Consider the following 20,304-nt stretch of genomic DNA (forward strand, 5'->3'; position numbering starts at 1 on the left):
AAGCTGTTTTCATAAAAAATTTAAAAGGGAGTTGGAGCAGGTACTTAAGGATAAGGAACTTAAACGATTAAGGACAAAAATCAGGGATGTGGAACGAAGCATGACTATCCTTTGAAAGAGCCACCACAGGTACAACAGGCTGAATGGCCTCCTTCTGCACTGTTAGTTTCTATGATTCTATGGATAAGAAAGCTGTGCAGATAAACAAAATGTGTGAGATCAGAGGATGGAGGATAAGAACGGGAAAGAGGTCTGCACACGAAGGCTGAAATACATTCAAAGAATGTGGAGGCACATATCAACAAGAGGCAATGAATGCTTTGGATCAGAGGGGTTAATTATAACTTAAATTGTCAAACAAAAAACAGGTGACAGAACAGGTGCAGAAAAGTAAACTGGGTGAGGTGTAAAAGGGTTGTCAAACCACCACCACCCATCTTTTGTCCAGCAATAAAACTTCAAATTATCCTCAGTAAGTCACCATATTATAGCCAAATTACAACAAATTCAGAAAGAAAACAATTAGAGGTGTGGATTCTATGATTTGATGCAGAGACCAGCCAAACACTGGTTATCTTGAGTTGCCAAACCAGAGAGTAATATCACAGAATCACAGAGTTGTTACAGCGCAGAAAGAAAGCCCATCGCGTCCTCACCAGCTCTCCGAATGAGCAATTCGCCAAGTGTCATTTCCCTACCTCCTCCCCATAACATAACAATCTAATTCTTTTTTGAATACTTCAGTTGAACCACACTCCACCAAATTCTCAAGCAATGCATTTCAGACCTTAACCACACGCTGCGTGCAAAAGGTTTTTCTCATATCACTTTTGCTTCTTTTGCCAATTACTTAAAATCTGTGCCCTCTCGTTCACAATCATTTCACAACTGGGATGTTTCTCTATATCATTTCTGTTCAGACCCCTCAATTTTTTGACTATTTCTATCAAATCTCCTCTTGGCTTTCTTTTCTCCAAGGAAAATAGTCCCAGCTGCTCCAATCTATCTTCATATCTGAAGTTTCTTATCCCTGGAACCATTCTCATGAATCTTTTCTTCATTCTCTCCAATGCCTTCACATCCTTCCTAACAGAACTGGACATAATACTCTAGCTGAGGCCGAACTGGTGTCCTATACATGTTCAACATAACCTCCTTGCTCTCGTATTCTGTACCCCTATTAACAAAGCCGAGGATACTGTGTGCTTTATTAACCGCTCTCTCAACCTGAACTGCCACCTTCAATAATTTATGCACATATATACCCAGGTTCCGGTTCCTCTGCTGCTGCATCCCCTTCAGAATTGTACCCTTTATTTTATAGTCTTTCTCCATGGTCTCCCTACCAAAATGAATCACTTCATATTTCTCCACATTGAACTTTACCTGCCACCTGTCCACCCATTCCACCAACCTATTTATGTCTTTTTGAAGTTCTACGTTATCCTCCTCACAGTTCACAATGTTTCCAAGTTTCATATCATCCAAAAACTTTGAAATTATGCTCTGTACACCACGATCTAGGTCATTAATATACATCAGGAAAAGCAAGGGTCCCAACACTGACACCTGGGGAGCTCAAATGCAAACCTTCCTCCAGCCTGCAAAACATCCATTAACTGCTAGTCTCTGTTTTCTATCACTCAGCCAATTTTGTATCCATGTTGTTACATTCAATTTTATTCCATGAGCTATGGCTTTGCTCATAAGTCTGTTGTGTAGCATCATAACAAATGCCTTTTGGAAGTCCATATCACATCAACAGCATTGTCGTTATCAACCCGCTCTGTTACCTCTTCAAAAGACTCCAGCAAGCTCATTAAGCAAGATTTTCCTTTTAAAAAATCCATGCTGGCTTTCCTTAATTAACCTGCATTTGTCCAGGTGACTCTTAATTTTGTCCCGGATTATTGTTTCTAAAAGATTCTCCACCACGTAAGTTAAATTGACTAGTGTGTAGTTGCTGGGCTTATCTTTACACTCTTTTTGAACAAGGGTGTAATGTTTACAATTCTCCAATCCTCTGGCACCACTCCAGAGTCTAAGGAAGAATGAAAAATTATGGCCAGTGCCTCTGAAATTCCCACTTTCACTTCCCTCTGTATCCTTGGATGCATCTCATCCATGCATGGTGCCTTGTCAACTTTCAATAAAGACAGACTATCCAATACCTCCTCCTTATTAATTGTTAATCTTTCTAGCATCTGAATGATCTTCTATGTCACCATGGCCTGGGTAGCATCTTCCTCCTTGGTAAAGACAGATGCAAAGTATTAATTTACTAACTCAATTATGCCCTCTGCTTCCATGCACAAATTCTCTTTTTGGTTCTTAATTGGCCTTACTCCTCGTTTTACCATCCTTTTACTATTTATTTGCCTATGGAAGACTTTGGGATTCTCTTATGTTATCTGCCAGCGTCTTTTTATGCTTCATCTTTGCTTCCCAACTCCCCTCTGAACGTTCTATATTCAGCCTGTTTCTCAATTGTGTTTGCTACTTGACATTTGCCATAAGCACACTTTTTCTTCTTTATCTTAATTTCTATCTCTTTTGTCATCCAGGGATCTCTGGATTTGTTTGCCCTATCTTTCCCTTTCAAGGGAATTTACCTTGACTGTACCCATTGTTCAGCTATCCTTTTTCCTGGCAACCTTTGGCTGAATTTATTCAGCCCAGATCCATCCTTAACCCATTGAAATTGGCTTTTCTCTAGTTAATTATTCTTACTCTGGATTTTTCTTTGTCCTGTGCTATAGTCAGCCTAAACTTGATGATACAATAATCGCTGTCTCCTAAACGTTCTCTTACTGACATTTGGTCCAATTGGCTCACCTCATTCCCAAGAACAGGTCTAGAAGTGCCTCCTTTCTTGTTGGACTAGAAACATACTGCTGTAGAAAATTTTCTTGAACACACACAGGGAACTCTTGCCCACCTCTGCCCTTTACACTACCACTATCTGTCTATATTCTAAAGTCACCCATTATAACTACATTAAAAATTTTTGCTCCACTCTGTAATTTCCTTGCAGATTTGTTCCTCTACATCTTTCCCATTAGTTTTTGGCTTATAGGCTACACTGAGCAATGTAATCGCACCTTTTTTGTTCCATAGCTCCAGCCAAATTGACTCTGTCCTGGGCCTCTCTGGGTCATCCTCTTTCTCCAGCATTGCAATCCTCTCCTTAAGCAATAGAACCAACTCTCCCCCTTTTCTTCCTTTCCAATTTTTCCTGAACACCTTGTATCCAGGAATATTTAACATCAAGTCCTGCCTTTCTTTGAGCCAGGTCTCTGTTATTGCCACAACATCATATTTCCGCATGACTATCTGTGACTGCAAATCTTATTTACCAGACTCCATGCATTCACATAAATGCACAGTAACCCTGATTTAGATTTTATTACCTTCCCCCTTACTCTGACCCCACCCATTAACTTAATATTCCTTATTTTAGTGCTCTCTCTCTCCCTTAGTATTCTGTACACCTTGGTATTCCTCTCTGAGATTTCCTTCTGGTTCCCACACCTGTGCCAAGTTAGTTTAATCCCTTCCTAATAGCACCAGCAAAATGCCCCGTAAGGAACTCAATCCTGGCTCTATTTAGGTGCAACCCATCCGGCCTGTACAGGTCCCATCTTCTTCAGAGCTGGTCCCAACGTCACAAGAATCTAAAGGCTTTCCTCCTGCACCATTTCTCCAGCCACACATTCATCTGCTTTACCCTCCTATTTCTTTACTCATTTGCACATGGTACTGGAAGTAATCCGAAGATTACTAATTTTGAGGTCCTGCTTGCTGATTTCCTACCTAACTCCCTAAATTCTGACAGCAGGACCACATTCATATTTCTGCCTGTATCGTTTGTACCCATGTGGACCATGACTGGTGGCCGCTCCCCGCTCAAGATGCTCTGCAGCTGCTTAGTGACATCCTTGGCACGAGGAAGGGAACACACCATCCTGGACTCACATCTGCAGCCACCAAAACACCTATCTATTCCCCATACTATCGAATTACCACTAATATCACTATTGCTCTTCCAGTCTTCCTTGTACCCCAACTGCACTCGCCAGATGTACCATCATCGAAGCTGACACAATTGGAATGGGCTTTCACATTTGCTCAGGATCTGCGGGGGCTGGGGGGGGTGGTGGGGGGGATTCAATACTTTATCCAGGGGTAAGATAACAAAATTCATCCTGCAATCTTTTTAGCAGAATGCTGGTTAATAACATGGCATTTTGTCACCATGTATAAGCAGACACCTTTGGCTCTATATACAAAGCAAACAATTTGATCAGAGAGAACGTTTTTCTTCAAGGAAATTATACAAGGGGTAATACAGTTCCAACACTGTTAATTTCCAAGGGTAAGTGAAATTCAGACACAATTTTAAGTAGGAATTTAGGGTTTTGTGTTATATCTTACTAAACCACTTGCAGGGGAGGTGATGGTGTAGTGGTATTGTCACTGGACTGGTAATCCAGAGACCTAAGATAATACTCTGGGGACCCGGGTTTGAATCCCACCATAGCAGATGGTGGAATTTGAATTCAATAAGAATCTGGCATTAAAAAGTCTAATGATGACCATGAAACCATTGTTGTAGAAACCCATCTGGTTCACTAACGCCCTTTAAGGAAAGGAATCTGCTATCCTTACCTGCCGGTGAGTCATGATAATGTGGCTAAATGTCAATTAGGGACTGCCCACATCCCATGAATAAAATTACATTCCTGGGTCAGTTTTTGAAACCATCCCATTATCTGACCACAGAGATTTATTTGGAAGAATGCAGGGAAATTACCATGATGTGCCACATTGGCACTGTAAAAGGGAAAATATATGCTTAGCACCTATGTAATGAATAGCACCCACTCCCACTCATGGTGAAAGTTTTCAAAAGCCATGTCTTGCTTTACAATGCTGCTGTGAAGTACCTTGGGATGTTTTATTAATAAAAGGTGCTAAATAAATTTAAAATAAAAACAGAAAATGCTGGTAAAACTCAGGTCTAACAGCATCTACAGAAAGAAAAAAAGAGTTAACGTTTCGAGTCCGTATGACTCTTCTTCAGAGCTAAAGAGAAGTAAAAATGTGATGAAATTTATACTGCTTAAGGGGGCTGGAGCAGGTGAAGTTGGATAGAAGGCCAGCAATAGGTGGCGGTAAAGGAGAGATTGCCAGAGATGTCATGAACAAAATGACAAAGGGGTGTTAATGGTAGTGGTACTGGCTAAACGAGGTGCTGATGGTGGCATTAAGTTCAGAAAGCAGAATGTGATAACAGCAGGACAAGGGTAAACATTCTGGAAAGAACAACATGAACAATATGAACATGACAGATGGCCCTTGTAGGGTGGGGTGGGGATGGCGGTGGGAAAAAAGATTGAAAATAGGATAAAAGGTGGGGATAAAACAATGAATAAAATGAAATTAAATAAAAATTAAAATAAGTGGATAAAAATAAAAATGAAAAAATGAAAGAATAAAAATGAAAAAATGAAAATTGGGATAAAAAAGGGGTGAGGATGGAGGAGAGAGTTCATGGTCTGAAGTTATTGAGCTCAATGTTAAGTCCAGAAGGCTGTAAAGTGCCTAATCGGTAGATGAGGTGCTGTTCCTCCAGTTTGCGTTGGGCTTCACTGGAACATTGAAGCAGGTCAAGGATGGACATCTGGGCATGAGAGCAGGATGGTGTGTTGAAATGGCAAGTGACAGGAAGATCTGGGTCATGCTTGCGGACAGTTCGAAGGTGAAAAGATCAAGAGCAGGTAAGAGACTAGAGGGAGTGGTCCAGGTGGATGGAGAATACTGGAGGCGGGTAAAAGGATCTGTAGAACACCGGGAGGACTCCTGCCCAAAGAAGTGTGCACGGAGTTGAAGGCAACGGAAGGAGAGTTCAGCATCGTGCTGAGCCCAGAATTCATTGAGGCGAAGGCGTAAGGGTATGAAACTGAGTCCTTTGCTGAGTACTGAACGTATAGCATCAGAGAGGGGAAGGCCAGAAGGTATGGAGAATATACGGCAAAGGCTGGGATTAGATGACAGGATGGGGTCAGAATGATGGGAAGGGGTGGAGGGTCCTGGATGGGTCTTGGTATCAATGAGTTGTTGGAGTTGTTAAATATAAGTTGTTGACGTTGCTGTTATAAATCACTGAGTGATTCAGAGCACCATGGGTGGAGACACCACCTACAGTGAGCGGATACCAAACCATCATATTGTTGGTTGCAAGGCCACAACATAAGTCTCCAGATCAAAAAAGGTAAACATAAATGATATAATAGAGATCATTTCACACCTCAAAAATATAAATTACATTATTAAAAAAAACTGCTGCCCTGTTAAACTTATATTTGAGAGAAATTAGGCTAATTGGATCATTAGATAAAGGAGATTGACCATGCCAACAGACAGCAAGAAATCAATAACAATCAGGCAAAGCAGCTAGAAGAATTATTAGCACATTTCTGAAAAGCAATAATCTTTCACACTTCAAATCAAGTGAAAGATAAACAGTTGTTTATAACGTTTTTCATCACTGCTCAATGTAACTAATCTCATTATACATCTTTGGACAATATTAAAAATGAATCCCCTCCATCTCATGCTCAAGTACATCAAAGTAGTGTAGAACCAGCCAGTGCTAACCTCAGAACAGTTGTAATAGCTGGCACTGTTTTTGTCTTGTATGTCTGCTCCCCAGGCCACACAAAACGTGAGGGGATAAAAATCTTTGTGAGTTGGCTGTTTGCTGTTAGCCGTAAGGTTCCCTCTGTAGAATAGTTCTGATGCAAGACTAATGAAAGAACAGCAAGAAAAAATTAAACTGACATACAGCTACAAAAAAAAATACAGCACTGTTCAATTAACCTGTATGATGCATAATTTCACTCATATAAATGAAGGGTATTTGCTCAAAATTCACATTGAAATATCAGTTCCACCGTCGTTTTAGGAGAAAACATCAACTAAACGGAATTCAGATAAAACTCTAGATGGTGCAGTGCTCCACTTGACTCCAAGTGCTACACTTTCAAAACTGATCAAATTTAACCAATTACTATAGCAAGGCCCCATTCCAGCAAAGAATATACAGGTGAGCACCCTGTATGGATTATCTAATGGGAATCCATTGTGGACAAGATTGAAACAGATAGCATTACTCTTTTTTTAAAGACAGGTATATTTAATTAATTTATGCCCTCCACCATAAAACTTTGAGCTGTAATCCAGGTCTACAGGAAAGATAGGCAAAATTGATAGAGGAGTATAGCCTTAATGATTATGGGTGAAACCACTTCAATGATAGGAGGGTAAGCCGGCAATGGAGACCTTATGGGTAGAATTAAGAAATAGAAAAGGAATTAAAATTATAGTGGGAGTTGCACATACACTCCCTAGTAGTAGCTGTGAAGTAGTAGCTTTTATAAATGCTGAGAATACACATGTAGCAAAAGCTGGGTGGTTTCAATGGGGCATTTTAACTGTCATATAGTTTGGGATAAGCAGGCTAGCACATGTCAGAAGGTTAGTAAATTTCTTAAGTATATCCAGGATAGCTTTCTGAAACATTGTGTCCTAGAATCAACAAGAAGGCAGGCATATTAGACAGAGCAATAAGCCAGATTTAGTTAACAGCCTAATGGTGCATGAACATTTATTGAAAGCCAATCATCATCATGTGATCAAATTCAACGTAGAGTTTGAAAGGGAGAAATACGAATCAGCTATAAGATACTAGATTTAGCTATGGCTGACTTCAATGGGATGAGATAGGGACTGTCCACAGTAAACTGGACAAATCTATTAATGAGTAAACAGAAGATCAATGGCAAGTGTTGGAAAAAGAATTTAACATGATACGGAACCAGTTTCAAACCATAAGATTAAGAGATATACTTGCCAAAACAAACTGCGTGGGCAATTAATGAGGTAAGAGACAACATTAAATATAAAAGAAAAAACATATAAAATTGCAAAAAGTAGCATGAATCCTGGCAAATGGAAAAGATACAAAAAGCGGCAATGGGTGACAAAACAGATAGCAAGAGCTACAAAGAGGGAGTATGAAAAGGAAATTAACATTAACAAACAAAACTTTTGCATTAGGAAAGAGAAGATGGTGAGAAGTAATGTGGACCCCTCGAAAACTGATAATTGTGATTTTTTGATGAAAATAAGGAAATGGCAGGCATGCTGAATAATTACTTTGTATCAGTATTTACAGTAGAGGAATGCCAGGCATCCCAAGGGAACTATTCCTGAATCAGTGACAGGGACTCATTAAAATTAATATAAACAAGATAACATATGGAGAGATTAATGACACTGAAGAATGTCAAATTCTCAGGGCCAGATAGTTTCTATCCTAGGGTTTAAAAGAGATAGATGAGAACATTATAGATAGCTTAACTATAATCTTTCAAAGTTTTCACAATTCAGGAACCATCCATTAAAGTGGAAAATTGCACTAGTCACTCCTCTATTTAAGAAAGCCAGCAGAGTGAAATCAGGGAATTAAAGGCATGTTAGCCTAACATCTGCTGTCAGGAAATTGCTGGAGTCTATAATTAAGGTTATGGTGTCTGAACATCTTAAAAATTTTCAGCTGGTCAGAGAAAGCCAGTATGGATTTGTAAAGGGTAGATCATGCTTGATGAACCTGAGTTTTTTTGAAGAGACGCCTAAAGTAGTGAACAGGAGAATGTCTATGGATGTTACTCAGTATTCTTCCAGAGGACATTTGAGAAAGTCTCTCACAAGAGACTGTTAGCTAAAGTCGAAGTTCACAGAATTGAAGGCAAACTTTTGACCTGGTTAGGAATTTGGCCGAGTAAAACGAGACAAGGAATAGACATAATGGGCAGATATTCTAATTGGCAGGATGTGAATAGTGGTGTCCTGCAAGGGTCTGTGTTGGGGCCTCAACCATTCATGGTATTCATTAATTAGATGATGGGATAGAAAGTCACATAACTGATTTTGCCTTTGATACATAGGCAGCATTGTAAGCAGTGCAAATGGAAGCATAAAATTAGAGATTTTGATAGATTAGGTGAATGGGCAAGACTAGCAAATGGATTTCGATGTTGACAAATGTGAGATCATCCACTTTGGAACTAAAAAGGATAAAGCAGGGTATTTCCTGAATGGTGAAAAGCTAGAAATAGTGAAGTGCCAAAGAGATTCGGGGGTCCACCTACACAGGTCATCAAAATGTCAGCAACAAATATAGAAAATAATCAAAAAGGCTAATGGAATGCTGGCTTTTATATCCATAGGAATAGAATACAGCAGGGTTGAAGTCATCCTTCAGCCATAGAAAGCCCTAGTTGGACATACCTGGAGCACTGAGAGCAATCCTGGACACCACACCTTAGGAAGGATATATTGACCTTAGAGAGAGTGCAGCATAGATTTACTAGTGTTCTGAAACTAACATATACTTTCATAATATTTTTTCTGGTCTATTGTGAAGTAGGTTTATGGGGGTAAATATAGTAGGGTCTGTCGGGTGTGTGTGATTTAATTACATTTGGAGTCAAGTAGACCGTAAGCTTTAACTCATCAAAAGAATCTAGGTGCTTGACATAGTAATGAGTAAACATGAATGCTGGCTTAGCATGTAAAGTGTGAAAGGAATTTGCATTTTTAGATAAATTAAGGGAGATTTGGATTTCAAAGGGACCTCAGTCTGTTTAGAACTAGCCAGATAAGCAAGGCTAAGGAATGTGTTTATTTTTCCCAAAGGTTACTGACAATATGTAGTGACAACATGAAAGTTTTTATATTATGAGGGAGATACAGTTTCAAAGACACATGGAACAATAGAACTTACATATTAAAAAGAGAGAAACATATATAAAGGAGAATGAAAGATTGTGTGTCAGAAGGCCATGTAAGATCTAACAGGAGTGTGTGCAATAGCTTTAATGAACGCTCCAGCATTTGTGCATAAGACTGCTTATCTAACGGAACTGAAACTAGAGAAAAGCCATATGGAATTCCACTGTCCAGGGTATTGTGTTAACTTGCTGAGTCTGTTTTAAATCTAAAATCTATTGTGGACTGTTGCCTTAAAGAGAATGTAACTAGGGGTCAGGTTAATTAGGAATTTTAGGAGTTATTATAGCAGTAATTGTAGTCTTATGTATGTGCTTAACATCTTTTATTTTGTTAATAAATGTTTTAATTTAACTTTCCTAAAAAATCTCTAAAGTTCTTAGTGGACTTATTACTTCTGAATTCAGTGCACATATCTCATAATAAATGCAATTGTAAAACTGTTGTAATAGCGTGACCAAGTTGCCCTCATAGATTTGGTCCACCTAGCATACATTATCTGCCACATCATAATACTAACATGATATCTGGGCTCCAAAGGTTTAATTTTTCTTTGTAGATTAACAAGCTAGGGTTGTATTGCGTAGAAATTTGGTCTGTTAAGGGGTGATTTAATTGAGGTTTTCAAGATCTTAAGGAGAATAGATGGGTTTTTTAAAATTTATTTGCTCATGGAACGTGGGCAAGCCTGGTTAGATTAGCATTTATTGCCCATACCCCTGAGAAGGTGGTGGTGAGCCACCTTCTTGAACTGCTGCAATCCATGTGTTGCAGGAACACTCACAGTGCTGTTAGGGAGGGAGTTCCAGGATTTTGACTCAGCAACAGTGAAGGAATGACAATATCATTCCAAGTCAGGGTGGTGTGTGGCTTGGAGGAGAATTTGAAAGTGTTTTTTTTTTACATTCATTCACAGGATGTGGGCTTTGCTGGCTGGGCCAGTATTGCATTCCCATGCATCGGCTGTCCTTGCCCTTCCAGGTGGTAGAGGTCGCAGGTTTGGAAGGTGCTGTCGAAGGGGGCCTTGGTGAGTTGCTGCAGTGCATCTTGTAGATGGTACACACTGTTGCCACTCTACATCAGTGGTGGAGGGAGTGAATGTTGAAGGTGGAGATGGGGAGCCAATCAAGCAGGCTGCTTTATCTTGGAAGGTGTTCAAGTTCTTAAGTATTGCTGGAGCTGCACTCATCCATGCAAGTGGAGTATATTCCATCACACTCCTGACTTGTGCCTTGTAGATAGTAGCAGGCTTTGGGGAGTCAGGAGGCAAATTACTCGCTGCAGAATTCCCAGCCTCTGACCTGATCTTGTAGCCACAGTATTTATGTGGTTGGTCCAGTTCAGTTTCTGGTCAATGGTAACAACAATGGTAGATAAAGGTAAACTATTTCTGCTAGTTAGAGAATTTAGGACGAGGGGGCATTGTCTAAAAATTAGAGCCAGATCTTTCAGGAGTGAAATTTGGAAATATTTCTTCATGCAAATAGTGCTGGAAGCTTCTGCAAACAGCAATTGATGTTTGATCAACTGTTAATTTTAAAACAGAGATTGATAGATTTTTGTTAGCCTAAGGCATTAAGCAATACAGAACAAAGGTGGGTATATAGAGTTAGGTTGCAGGTCAGCCATAATCTCCTGAATGGTGGAATGGGCTCAGAAGTTCAATGAGCACAGGAACAGGTGTAAGTCAGTCACTGAAGACACCCTACAAAGCTGACATTTAGAGTCTGTGATGATTGTTTTGGGGAATGGCGCCCGTGTGCTAAATCTTTCTTCCTCCAAACCCAATATTCCATTCCGTGGAGGTTCATCTGCAACTGTCAAGCAGACCCTGAAATTAACAATAATACTGTGGAGGGACTTTAGTGGCAGAGTAAATGTTCATTATTCCACCCCATAACAGCAACAAAATTAATCTCTGGATTAATTACTTCCCTCTTGATCTTGTGTTTGTTTCTCACAGTGGATCCGAGAATGGGGTGGGATAGTTGTGAGATGGTGCAAAGCACTGCATGCTTTCCATTCACAATGCTTCAATACTGATAGATGGAATACAATATGGGAGTGGTTTGTCAATGGCTGAATGGCTTAAAGCAAATGTCCCAACAGTTTTGGGTCGTTTAATTGAGAGGAAAAAGCGAATGTATATTGGGGTGACCGAGGAGCCAGGGAGTCCAACTCCAACTCCTTTTCAGGTGGCCAGTGTATGGAAGTACAGGGCAGTTCATTAAAGTTAGTTTACTGTCTCAAAGCTTGTTTTATTGGGCCAGCATTTAGTTTACTGTCTCGAAGCTTGTTTTATTGGGCTAACATTACCATGACAGATTGGTATTAGAGAACAGCCAATTACAGCAATTACCAATTTTGAGACTGAGACTAACATACAAGTTGTCAATGGATTTTTAAATGGAATGTTGCAATTCACTCATTGATTTTTGTAATAGATGGTTCATTATCATGTAACGCAAACACTTTTCCTGGGTGTCAGTCACTGGGAATGATCCATTGTAAGTGCAGATTTTAAAAATGTTGAAGCAGCAAGGTTCAAGTCTCAAATTTTAAACGTGAAAATAAAAGGAAATGTGTACAAAAATATTCAAAATTATGTTATATAAATGAACCTATAATGAAAAGCTATACTAAGAGCCCAGATATTACTGTAGACAACATTAGCAAGCAAACATCAGATTTTAGAGTTAACGTCTGCATTGCAATGTGGACAGAGGAATGTTATGTGAGCTTATTCAGTACTAGCTCACTGGTACTGGTATTACCAACATTATATTCTGGACTGTGGTGCAATACATTGTCACTTGATATATAATTACTGCTGGCAACAGGACAAGGAATTACTCAGTTCCAAAATGACCACATGGAGGTTTGGACCACATGTGGATTCTTGAATGGGAGACGACCAGGTGTTATCAGTGAGGATGTCTATGACATGTTTAAGTGCCCCATTGCCCTTTCTTCCACCTAAAGTACATTATGGATTACTCCAGATTTCCTCTTGGTTGCTGGTTTTGGCAAAGCACTGACAGATTTCAGAGCTATGTGATTAACCACCTGACCTCAGATGACATGAACAGCAATCAGAGCAAAATATTGAAAATGTCATTTTTTAAAAAAATAGTAGCTTCCCTTGATCCCTCAGTCTATCTTATGTTTCTGAGCTGTACAGAGGAAGGTGGTTTCAGGCTTGATCTTCCATATGTACATACTTAGCCATTGTCACTAATCAGCAACAAAAACAAAAATAGCTGGAAAAACCATGCAGGTTTGACAGCATCTGTGGAGAGGAATTCGGAGTTAACGTTTCAAGTCCGTATGACTTCATCAGAAGAGCATGTTCTGATGAAGAGTCATACAGACTCGAAATGTTAACTCCGTCTTCCTCTCCACCAGATGCTGTCAGACCTGCTGAGTTTTTCCAGCTATTTTTGTTTTTGTTTCAGATTTCCAGCATCCACAGTATCTTAATCACTAATCAGGATATGGATATTGAAATCAACCTGTGTCTTCTTTAACTGAGGTTCACACTCCTCATCTCTAGCCTGTCCGTAACTCCTCTTGTCCTCACCCAACGTCCAGAAGAGTCCAGGGTGTGATGATGCCACAGTAGAATTGCCCACCAATTCTCTACAAACAAATGTCTGCAGAACTATACCCCAAGAAAAGTCACTATTTTGGAGAGGGGTGGCGAGAAGAGGGTAGGAAAAGGAAGGTGGGTTCAGGTTTGTTAACAGGAGAAATGTAGAGAAGGGGTTAAAGAGAAAATTCCAAGGAAATTGAGTGCAAAAAATGTGCAATTATGCAACCTGCATTAACTCCTGTATCAGCATTTCAAAAAATAATATGATGTAAATACAACGGCCCCACTTTGATCCAACTGCAAAGTGTCAGTATTGTGTTTCTGACTGCAAATTATGATGTCAGATGATACTGTTTTCAACAAAGTGCAGCTGCAGTCAAGTATTAATAATGGTAACCAGATCTCTTAAACCGGCACAAGAACAATCTGACATGACATACTGTCAAGCAGTTTGACAAATCTACAAGCTCAGGTATATTACCACAATTAAATACATATTCAAATAAAACATTCAACATACCAGCTGAAAAATTTCAGCAATACCTGATGATGACTTCATGCGATCTGTACTGTTCTGCTAGTGATATATGACAGCAGAAATCAGGAGGGTAGAGCTGTGATAAGCGCTTGATCAAAGAAATATGGAGGTTTCGTTCTCGAGCAAATTCGCTATATACGACAGGATTGAGCTGGAAGGCAAAATGGGAGTTGGTTTACAGATTTAAATCAAAACTGTTTTTGCTTCTGTCCAAACTAAAATAGTAAAGTACAGATTATTTTGTGAAGCAATCAACATGCACTTTCCCAATGGCTCAGCAGGCAAGCAAGCCAACCAAATCAAGGTGGTTCTGGGCTTGATTTCCCAGCCTGTGCTAAATTAGCTAATCTTACGCACTATAATCAGTGTCAGGAACTTTTAGTTAAGGAAGTTACAGGGATGCAGGGCAAGGTGGGTAAGTAAACAAAGCTCCTACTCCTCATCTTCTCTGGTGAATTTTGATATGAGTGCAGGTGTGTAGATGCTGAACAAGGACAGGAGATGCTTGGCTTTGAAGACCCTTTTGGTACATTCACACAAAGAATGGCCACCTTGTTACTTGAGAGGTAACTGACACCTATACAACTGTACTGAGATACAAATCAAACTCTTAAGGGGATCGAGCATAAAAAATTGACCTAGAAAAGTAGCTATTTTCATCTCCCAGAGCACATAAACCTTAGTCAAGTCTCACCGACCACACTGTAGGATCAAGACAATAGCCCTAAATAGGGATTTAACCAAGGATTTGGGGGTCATGACTCCTTCTCTACATTCCCCCATTAATAAACCTGCAGCCTCCTTCCTTTCTCTACCCCATTCTCGCCCCCCCTCCTCCAAGATAGTAGAAGATTAATACAAAATGAACTGGTTTAGCATTCCCTTTTCCTGAGTGCAGCAGCATTAATTGCAACTGTTTGCACTGAAGGAGGCAAATAGGTGAGGGAGGACAATGTTAGAACTACAGAATAGTATAGCGCAGAAGGAAGCCATTCAACCCATTGACTCAGTGCCAGCTCTTGCAAATGACAATCCAGTTTGCCCCACTCCCTCATTTTTTTCTCCATTTCACTGCAATGTTTTCTCTTTCAAGTATTTATCCAATTCCTTTTTGAAGGACACTGTTGAATCTGTTTCTAACACCCTATAAGGCAGCACATTGCAAATTCTAACCATTGCGTAAAAAGCTTTTCCTTATGTCACCTCTAGTTATTTTGGCAATCACCTTAAATCTGTGCCCTCTGGTCATCAAATCTTCAGCCATGGAAACAGTTTCTCTTTATTTACTCAAACTAAACCCTTCATGATTTTAAATAGCTCTATCAAATCCCCTCTTAATTTTCTCTGATCTATGGAGGACAATCCCAGCTTCTCCAGTCCATTCACAGAACAGTAACTCATCATTCTGAACCATTCTAGTAAATCTCTTCTGCATCCTCCCCAAAGCCTTCACGTCCTTCCTGATGTATTGGACACAACACTCCAGCTGGAGTCAAACTAGGTTTCTATATCAATTTAGCATAACCTGCTAGCTTTTGGACTCTATGGCGGGAATTTTCCAGCTGCTCATGCTGGCGAGATCTTCCGGTCCCGCCAATGTGTACGGCGATTTCAAGGCTCACCGGCTCAGCCATGGGGGAACCTGGGGCCGGAAAATTCCAGCCTTTGTCTCAGTTTATAGAACCCAGTATTCCATATGCTTGATTAATAATCTACTAATTGTGAAGAAAAATGCAAGTCAAAAATATTTTACTACATTACAGGTAGTAAGCAAACAAGTCCACAAACAAACTGCTCTTCGTGACTAAATTTTTTGTTGGGTTAATGGAGAATAAGGAGGGGAGAGAGACAGTAATGACTTTCTTTTCCTGTCACTTTGACAAACCATATCCCAACTCAGTCCTAACAGTGCATCTCATTTCAGGAACTAAAGGCTGGGGGTGACTACACAATAAAACAAGCCTCCCTTCTACTTCTGTGGGGAATAATGCTAATAAAATCCTATTCGAACATTCAATACCTTGGAGCTTTAGTGCACAAATATTCCCTCTTTGCATTCCAACCCACCAATGCCTCATAAAACCAAATGCATCCAAGTTGAATTTGGCAGGATCTGGGAGTGAGATGTTTCCACAGCCACCAGCACTGCATCTACAATTGTTAGACAGGAGGCATGATTCAGTAGATTGAATCAGTCTGTGTCAGTTTTTCCTCTCCAACTAACTCCAAGATCGAGCACCTCATATTTATGCATTAACGACCAGCAGAGATTGATTCGCTCAGTTTTCAAAATAATCCTCACACGTACATCATGTCAAGACTGAAACCAGCGAATTCTATGAGGTTGCAGGGAGACAATGTTACCCTGGGATTGATGAGACATATATTAACCACCTCCAAAAGGGGAAAAGGCTGCCCCCAAATGTCCTCAGAGGGTAAAGGTAGTCCCTTCGCACCTCAGAGGAAAAGGATGTCCAGTGTTCTCAGATGAAAAGGAAGCACCCAAATGGAAAAAAAAATATTTAGCAAGCTTTTATTTTTACATTAAGTTAATGCTGAAGCCTCTGGATAGGCAATAACAGAACAGACCGTGTATGTGATTAGATGTGGCTCTGTATCTTCTGCCAAATAATCTGCTGAATATACTACAAGATAAAAAAGTGATGGGGATACTCCAAATATAGAGAATAATTATCTGGAGGAGAATGCCTCCATAACCAATAAAGGTATGTGTACACATTTTTACAGTCTAACTGACCAGGGACAGTTGTCTGCTGTATTGAGCTAGTTAAGGCATTCCCAGCTGTATGTTACTTGCTCCTTACGCTGAACAAAAGCAATGCTTCACCAGACATTTTATTTAATTTTGTTCAGGAAATCAGCTCAATTTAGCGGAAGCTTTGAGTATTTCAAACAGCTGCCATTTACTGTAAAAATACTGCAGTGTCTGTAAGTTTTTTATTTATCTAATGGGAATAAGTCAATTCAGTAAGACATTATAAATAAACCCTATTGCTTTACTGCAGAAGAGGTGAAACCAAAATCAATCCATACAAAAGGTCGAATATAATTGAATAAATCTTCACAACAAGTGAAATTCTTAAGTCACAATGTGCTTTAGTTTAAGAGTTATGTCAAGAAGTTGAAAACAATGGGGACAAGTAGTTAAATTCAATTTTAACTGCCAGTCCATGTCATATGGCTTTGGCTACCTCAATGTGACCATCTTGGCAGACCATCTTGCCGCCTGGAGTGGTCAAAAGCAGCCATAGATATGATATGGAAGGAGTCATCTAATTCCTTTTTCCTCCAGGCATTCTAACACAGCACCTATTTGGAGAGGCAGCTGAAGCAGGCTTTGCATCTCTAAACTGTGTGGTAGAGTTTCAAATGCTGCTTCAAATATCAATGCAGTGAAGGTGACTCTGTCATGGTCACCATGCGTACACAAACATAGATATTGGAAGAGAGGGAACAAGACACTATGGAAAATTACTAATATGTGAAATTTTGTATTTTAAAAAGGATCTAAAATGTTTAATGAAATAAAAAAAGTTGATGAGGGTAGTGTTGTTGATGTTGTATACATGGACTAAAAGGCATTTAACAAAGTGCCACAGAAGAGACTTATTAGCAAAATTAAAACCCATGAGCTTAAAGGAACAGTATCAGCATAGAGACAAATTAGAAAAGGGACAGAAAGCTAGTGGTGAATGGTTATATTTCAGGCTGGAGAGAGATATATTATATGGTAGAATTCCCCATGATTGGTTTTAGGATCACTACTCTTTGGTATATTAATGATTTAGACTAAGGTATAAAGGTCATAATTTCAAAGTTTGCAGATGACAAACTCAGAAATGTAGTAAACAATGAGGAGAAAAGAAATGGGCTTCAGGAGGCGCAAACAGGTGTTTTGGCTGATGAAATTTGACTTTTAAGTGTGAAGTGACACATTTTGGTAGGAAGAATAAGTAGAAAATATATGAAAAAAATGGTACAATTTTCAAGGGGTAGAGAAACAGAGATACCTTGGGGTGTAGGCACACAAATCTTTGAAGGTGACAATAGCTTACATTTATATAGCACATTTAATGTTGTAAAATGTCCTAAGGCACTAAAACCAGAGCAATATCAATTAAAACATTTTTGGCACAGAATCAGAGGAGAAGAAATGAGGAAAGAGAGGTGGGGTTTTAAAAGCATTTCAAAAGAGGAGAGGCAGAGAGCTTTAGGGAGACAACTGCAGAGCTGAGGGCCAAGGCAAAAGAAAGTACAACCACCAGTGGTGCAGCAATTAAAATCAGGGATACACAGGACAGCAGAATTGGAGTGCAGAGATTTCAAAGGCTTATAGGGTTAGAGGAAAATACATAGATAGGGCATGACGACACTATGAAGGGATTTGAAAACACGATTTTCGTGCAGTGACAATGAAGGAACAGCAATATAGTGCCAAATCAGCAAGTTGTATGGCTTGGGGGCGAACTTGCAGGTGGTTGTGTTTCCATGCGCCTGCTGTCCTTGTCCTTTTAGGCAGTAGAGGTCACGGGTTTAGAATGTGCTATTGAAGGAGGCTTGGTGAGTTGCTGCAATGCACCTTTCAGGTGGTACACACTGTAGCCACCACGCTCCGGTGGTGGAGGGAATGAATGTTGAAGGTGGTCAATTGGGTGCCAATCTTCTTCCTTTTGTCCTGAATGGTATTGAGCTTCCTAAGTGGTGTTGGAGCTGTACTCATCCAGCAAAGTGGACAGTATTCCTTCACACACCTGACTTGTGCCTTGTGGACAGGCTTTAGCAAGTCAGGAGGCAAGTAACTCGCCACAGAATTCCCAGCCTCTGTAACTATAGTATTTATATGGCTGGTCCAGGTAAGTTTCTGGTCAACAGGGACCCCCAGGACCTTGACTGTGAGGGATTCAGCAATGGTAATGCTGCTGAAAGTCAAGGGGAGATGGTTAGGTTCTTGCCACTTATCAGATCAAACTTGAATGTTGTCCAGTTCCTGCTGCACATTGGCACAGATTGCTTCAGTATCTGAGGAGTTACAAATGGTACTGAACACTGTGCAATCAGCAAACGTAACCACTTCTGACCTTATGATGGAGGAAAGGTCGCCATTGATGAAGCGGTCAAAGGATGATTGAGTCTAGGACACTACCTTGAGGAACTCCTGCAGCAATGTCCTGGGGCTGAAGTGATTAACCTCCAACAACCACGAACATCTTCCTTTATGCTAGGTATGACTCCAACCAGTGGAGTGTTATTCCCCTGATTCCCCACTGTTTGCAATTTTGCTAGGGCTCCTTGATGCCACACTTGGTCAAATGTTGCTTCAATGGCAAGGACAGTCACTCTCACTCACCTCTGGAGTTCAGTTCTTTTGTTTGGACCAAGGTTGCAATGAGGTCAAAAGCTATTGTTGAGTAAGTGTTTTTGTATGGTCAGGACATACCTGGGAAATTTTGCACATGTCAGTAGATATCAATGTTATGGCTATTCTGGAACAGCTTGGCTAAGGGTGCATCTAGTTCTGGAGCACACATCTTCAATACTATAGACAGATATTGTCAGGGCCCATAGCCTTTGCTGTATCAAGTACCTTAAGCCATTTCTTCATATCACAGGGAGTTGGATTGCCTGCAGACTAGCATCTACAATGAAGGGGACCTCAGAAGGAGGCAGAGATGAATCATCCACTTGGCACTTCTGGCTGAAGGTGGTTGCAAAATGCAAATGCTCAATAAGCTAGGCTTCTTAATCATTGCAATTCAGAATGTTTTTGGAGACTACTTCTCTGGTTAATTGTTTAATTATCCATTGCCATTCATGACTGGAAATAGCAGGCCTGCAGATCTTTGATCTCATGTGTTGGTTATGGGATTACTTATCTCTGTCTATAGTGTGCTGCCTCCACTGTTTAGCATGCATGGTGTCCTGTGTTGAAGCTTCACTAGGTTGCCAACTCATTTTTATGTATGCCCAGTGATGCCCCAGCATGGTCTTCAATACTCCTCATTGAAAGAGGGTTGGTCCCCTGGCTTGATTGTAATGGTAGAGTGAGGGATGTGCTGGGCCATGAAATTGTAGATTGTGATTAAATACAATTCTGCTACTGATGATGGCCCACAGCACCTCATAGATACCTAGTTTTGAGCTGCTAGATCTGTTCTGAATCTATCCCTTTTAGCACAGTCATAGTGCCACACAGTCCTGGCTATTGCTTGATTAGTCTATGGGACAGCTCTCTCAATTTTGGTACAAGTCTTCAGATGTTAACGAAGACGACTTTGAGTATTGCTGAAAAAAGACATTC

The 20,304-nt window shown here is 40.1% G+C and overlaps 1 protein-coding gene across 4 annotated transcripts in view; it reads right to left on the minus strand.

Moving 5' to 3' along the window:
• Nucleotides 1-20,304, minus strand: part of LOC121288094 (probable helicase with zinc finger domain) — a 471,833-nt gene that overhangs the window by 264,360 nt on the left and 187,169 nt on the right. For all 4 annotated transcript variants that reach the window (XM_041206411.1, XM_041206410.1, XM_041206412.1 and 1 more), the window contains 2 exons: nt 13,991-14,136; nt 6,661-6,808 (listed from right to left, as the gene is read on the minus strand). In XM_041206411.1, the coding sequence (XP_041062345.1) occupies nt 6,661-6,808; nt 13,991-14,136 (294 nt within the window). The remainder of the gene's footprint in view (nt 1-6,660; nt 6,809-13,990; nt 14,137-20,304) is intronic.

Source organism: Carcharodon carcharias, chromosome 15, assembly GCF_017639515.1.
Source record: "Carcharodon carcharias isolate sCarCar2 chromosome 15, sCarCar2.pri, whole genome shotgun sequence".
Lineage (NCBI taxonomy): Eukaryota > Metazoa > Chordata > Chondrichthyes > Lamniformes > Lamnidae > Carcharodon > Carcharodon carcharias.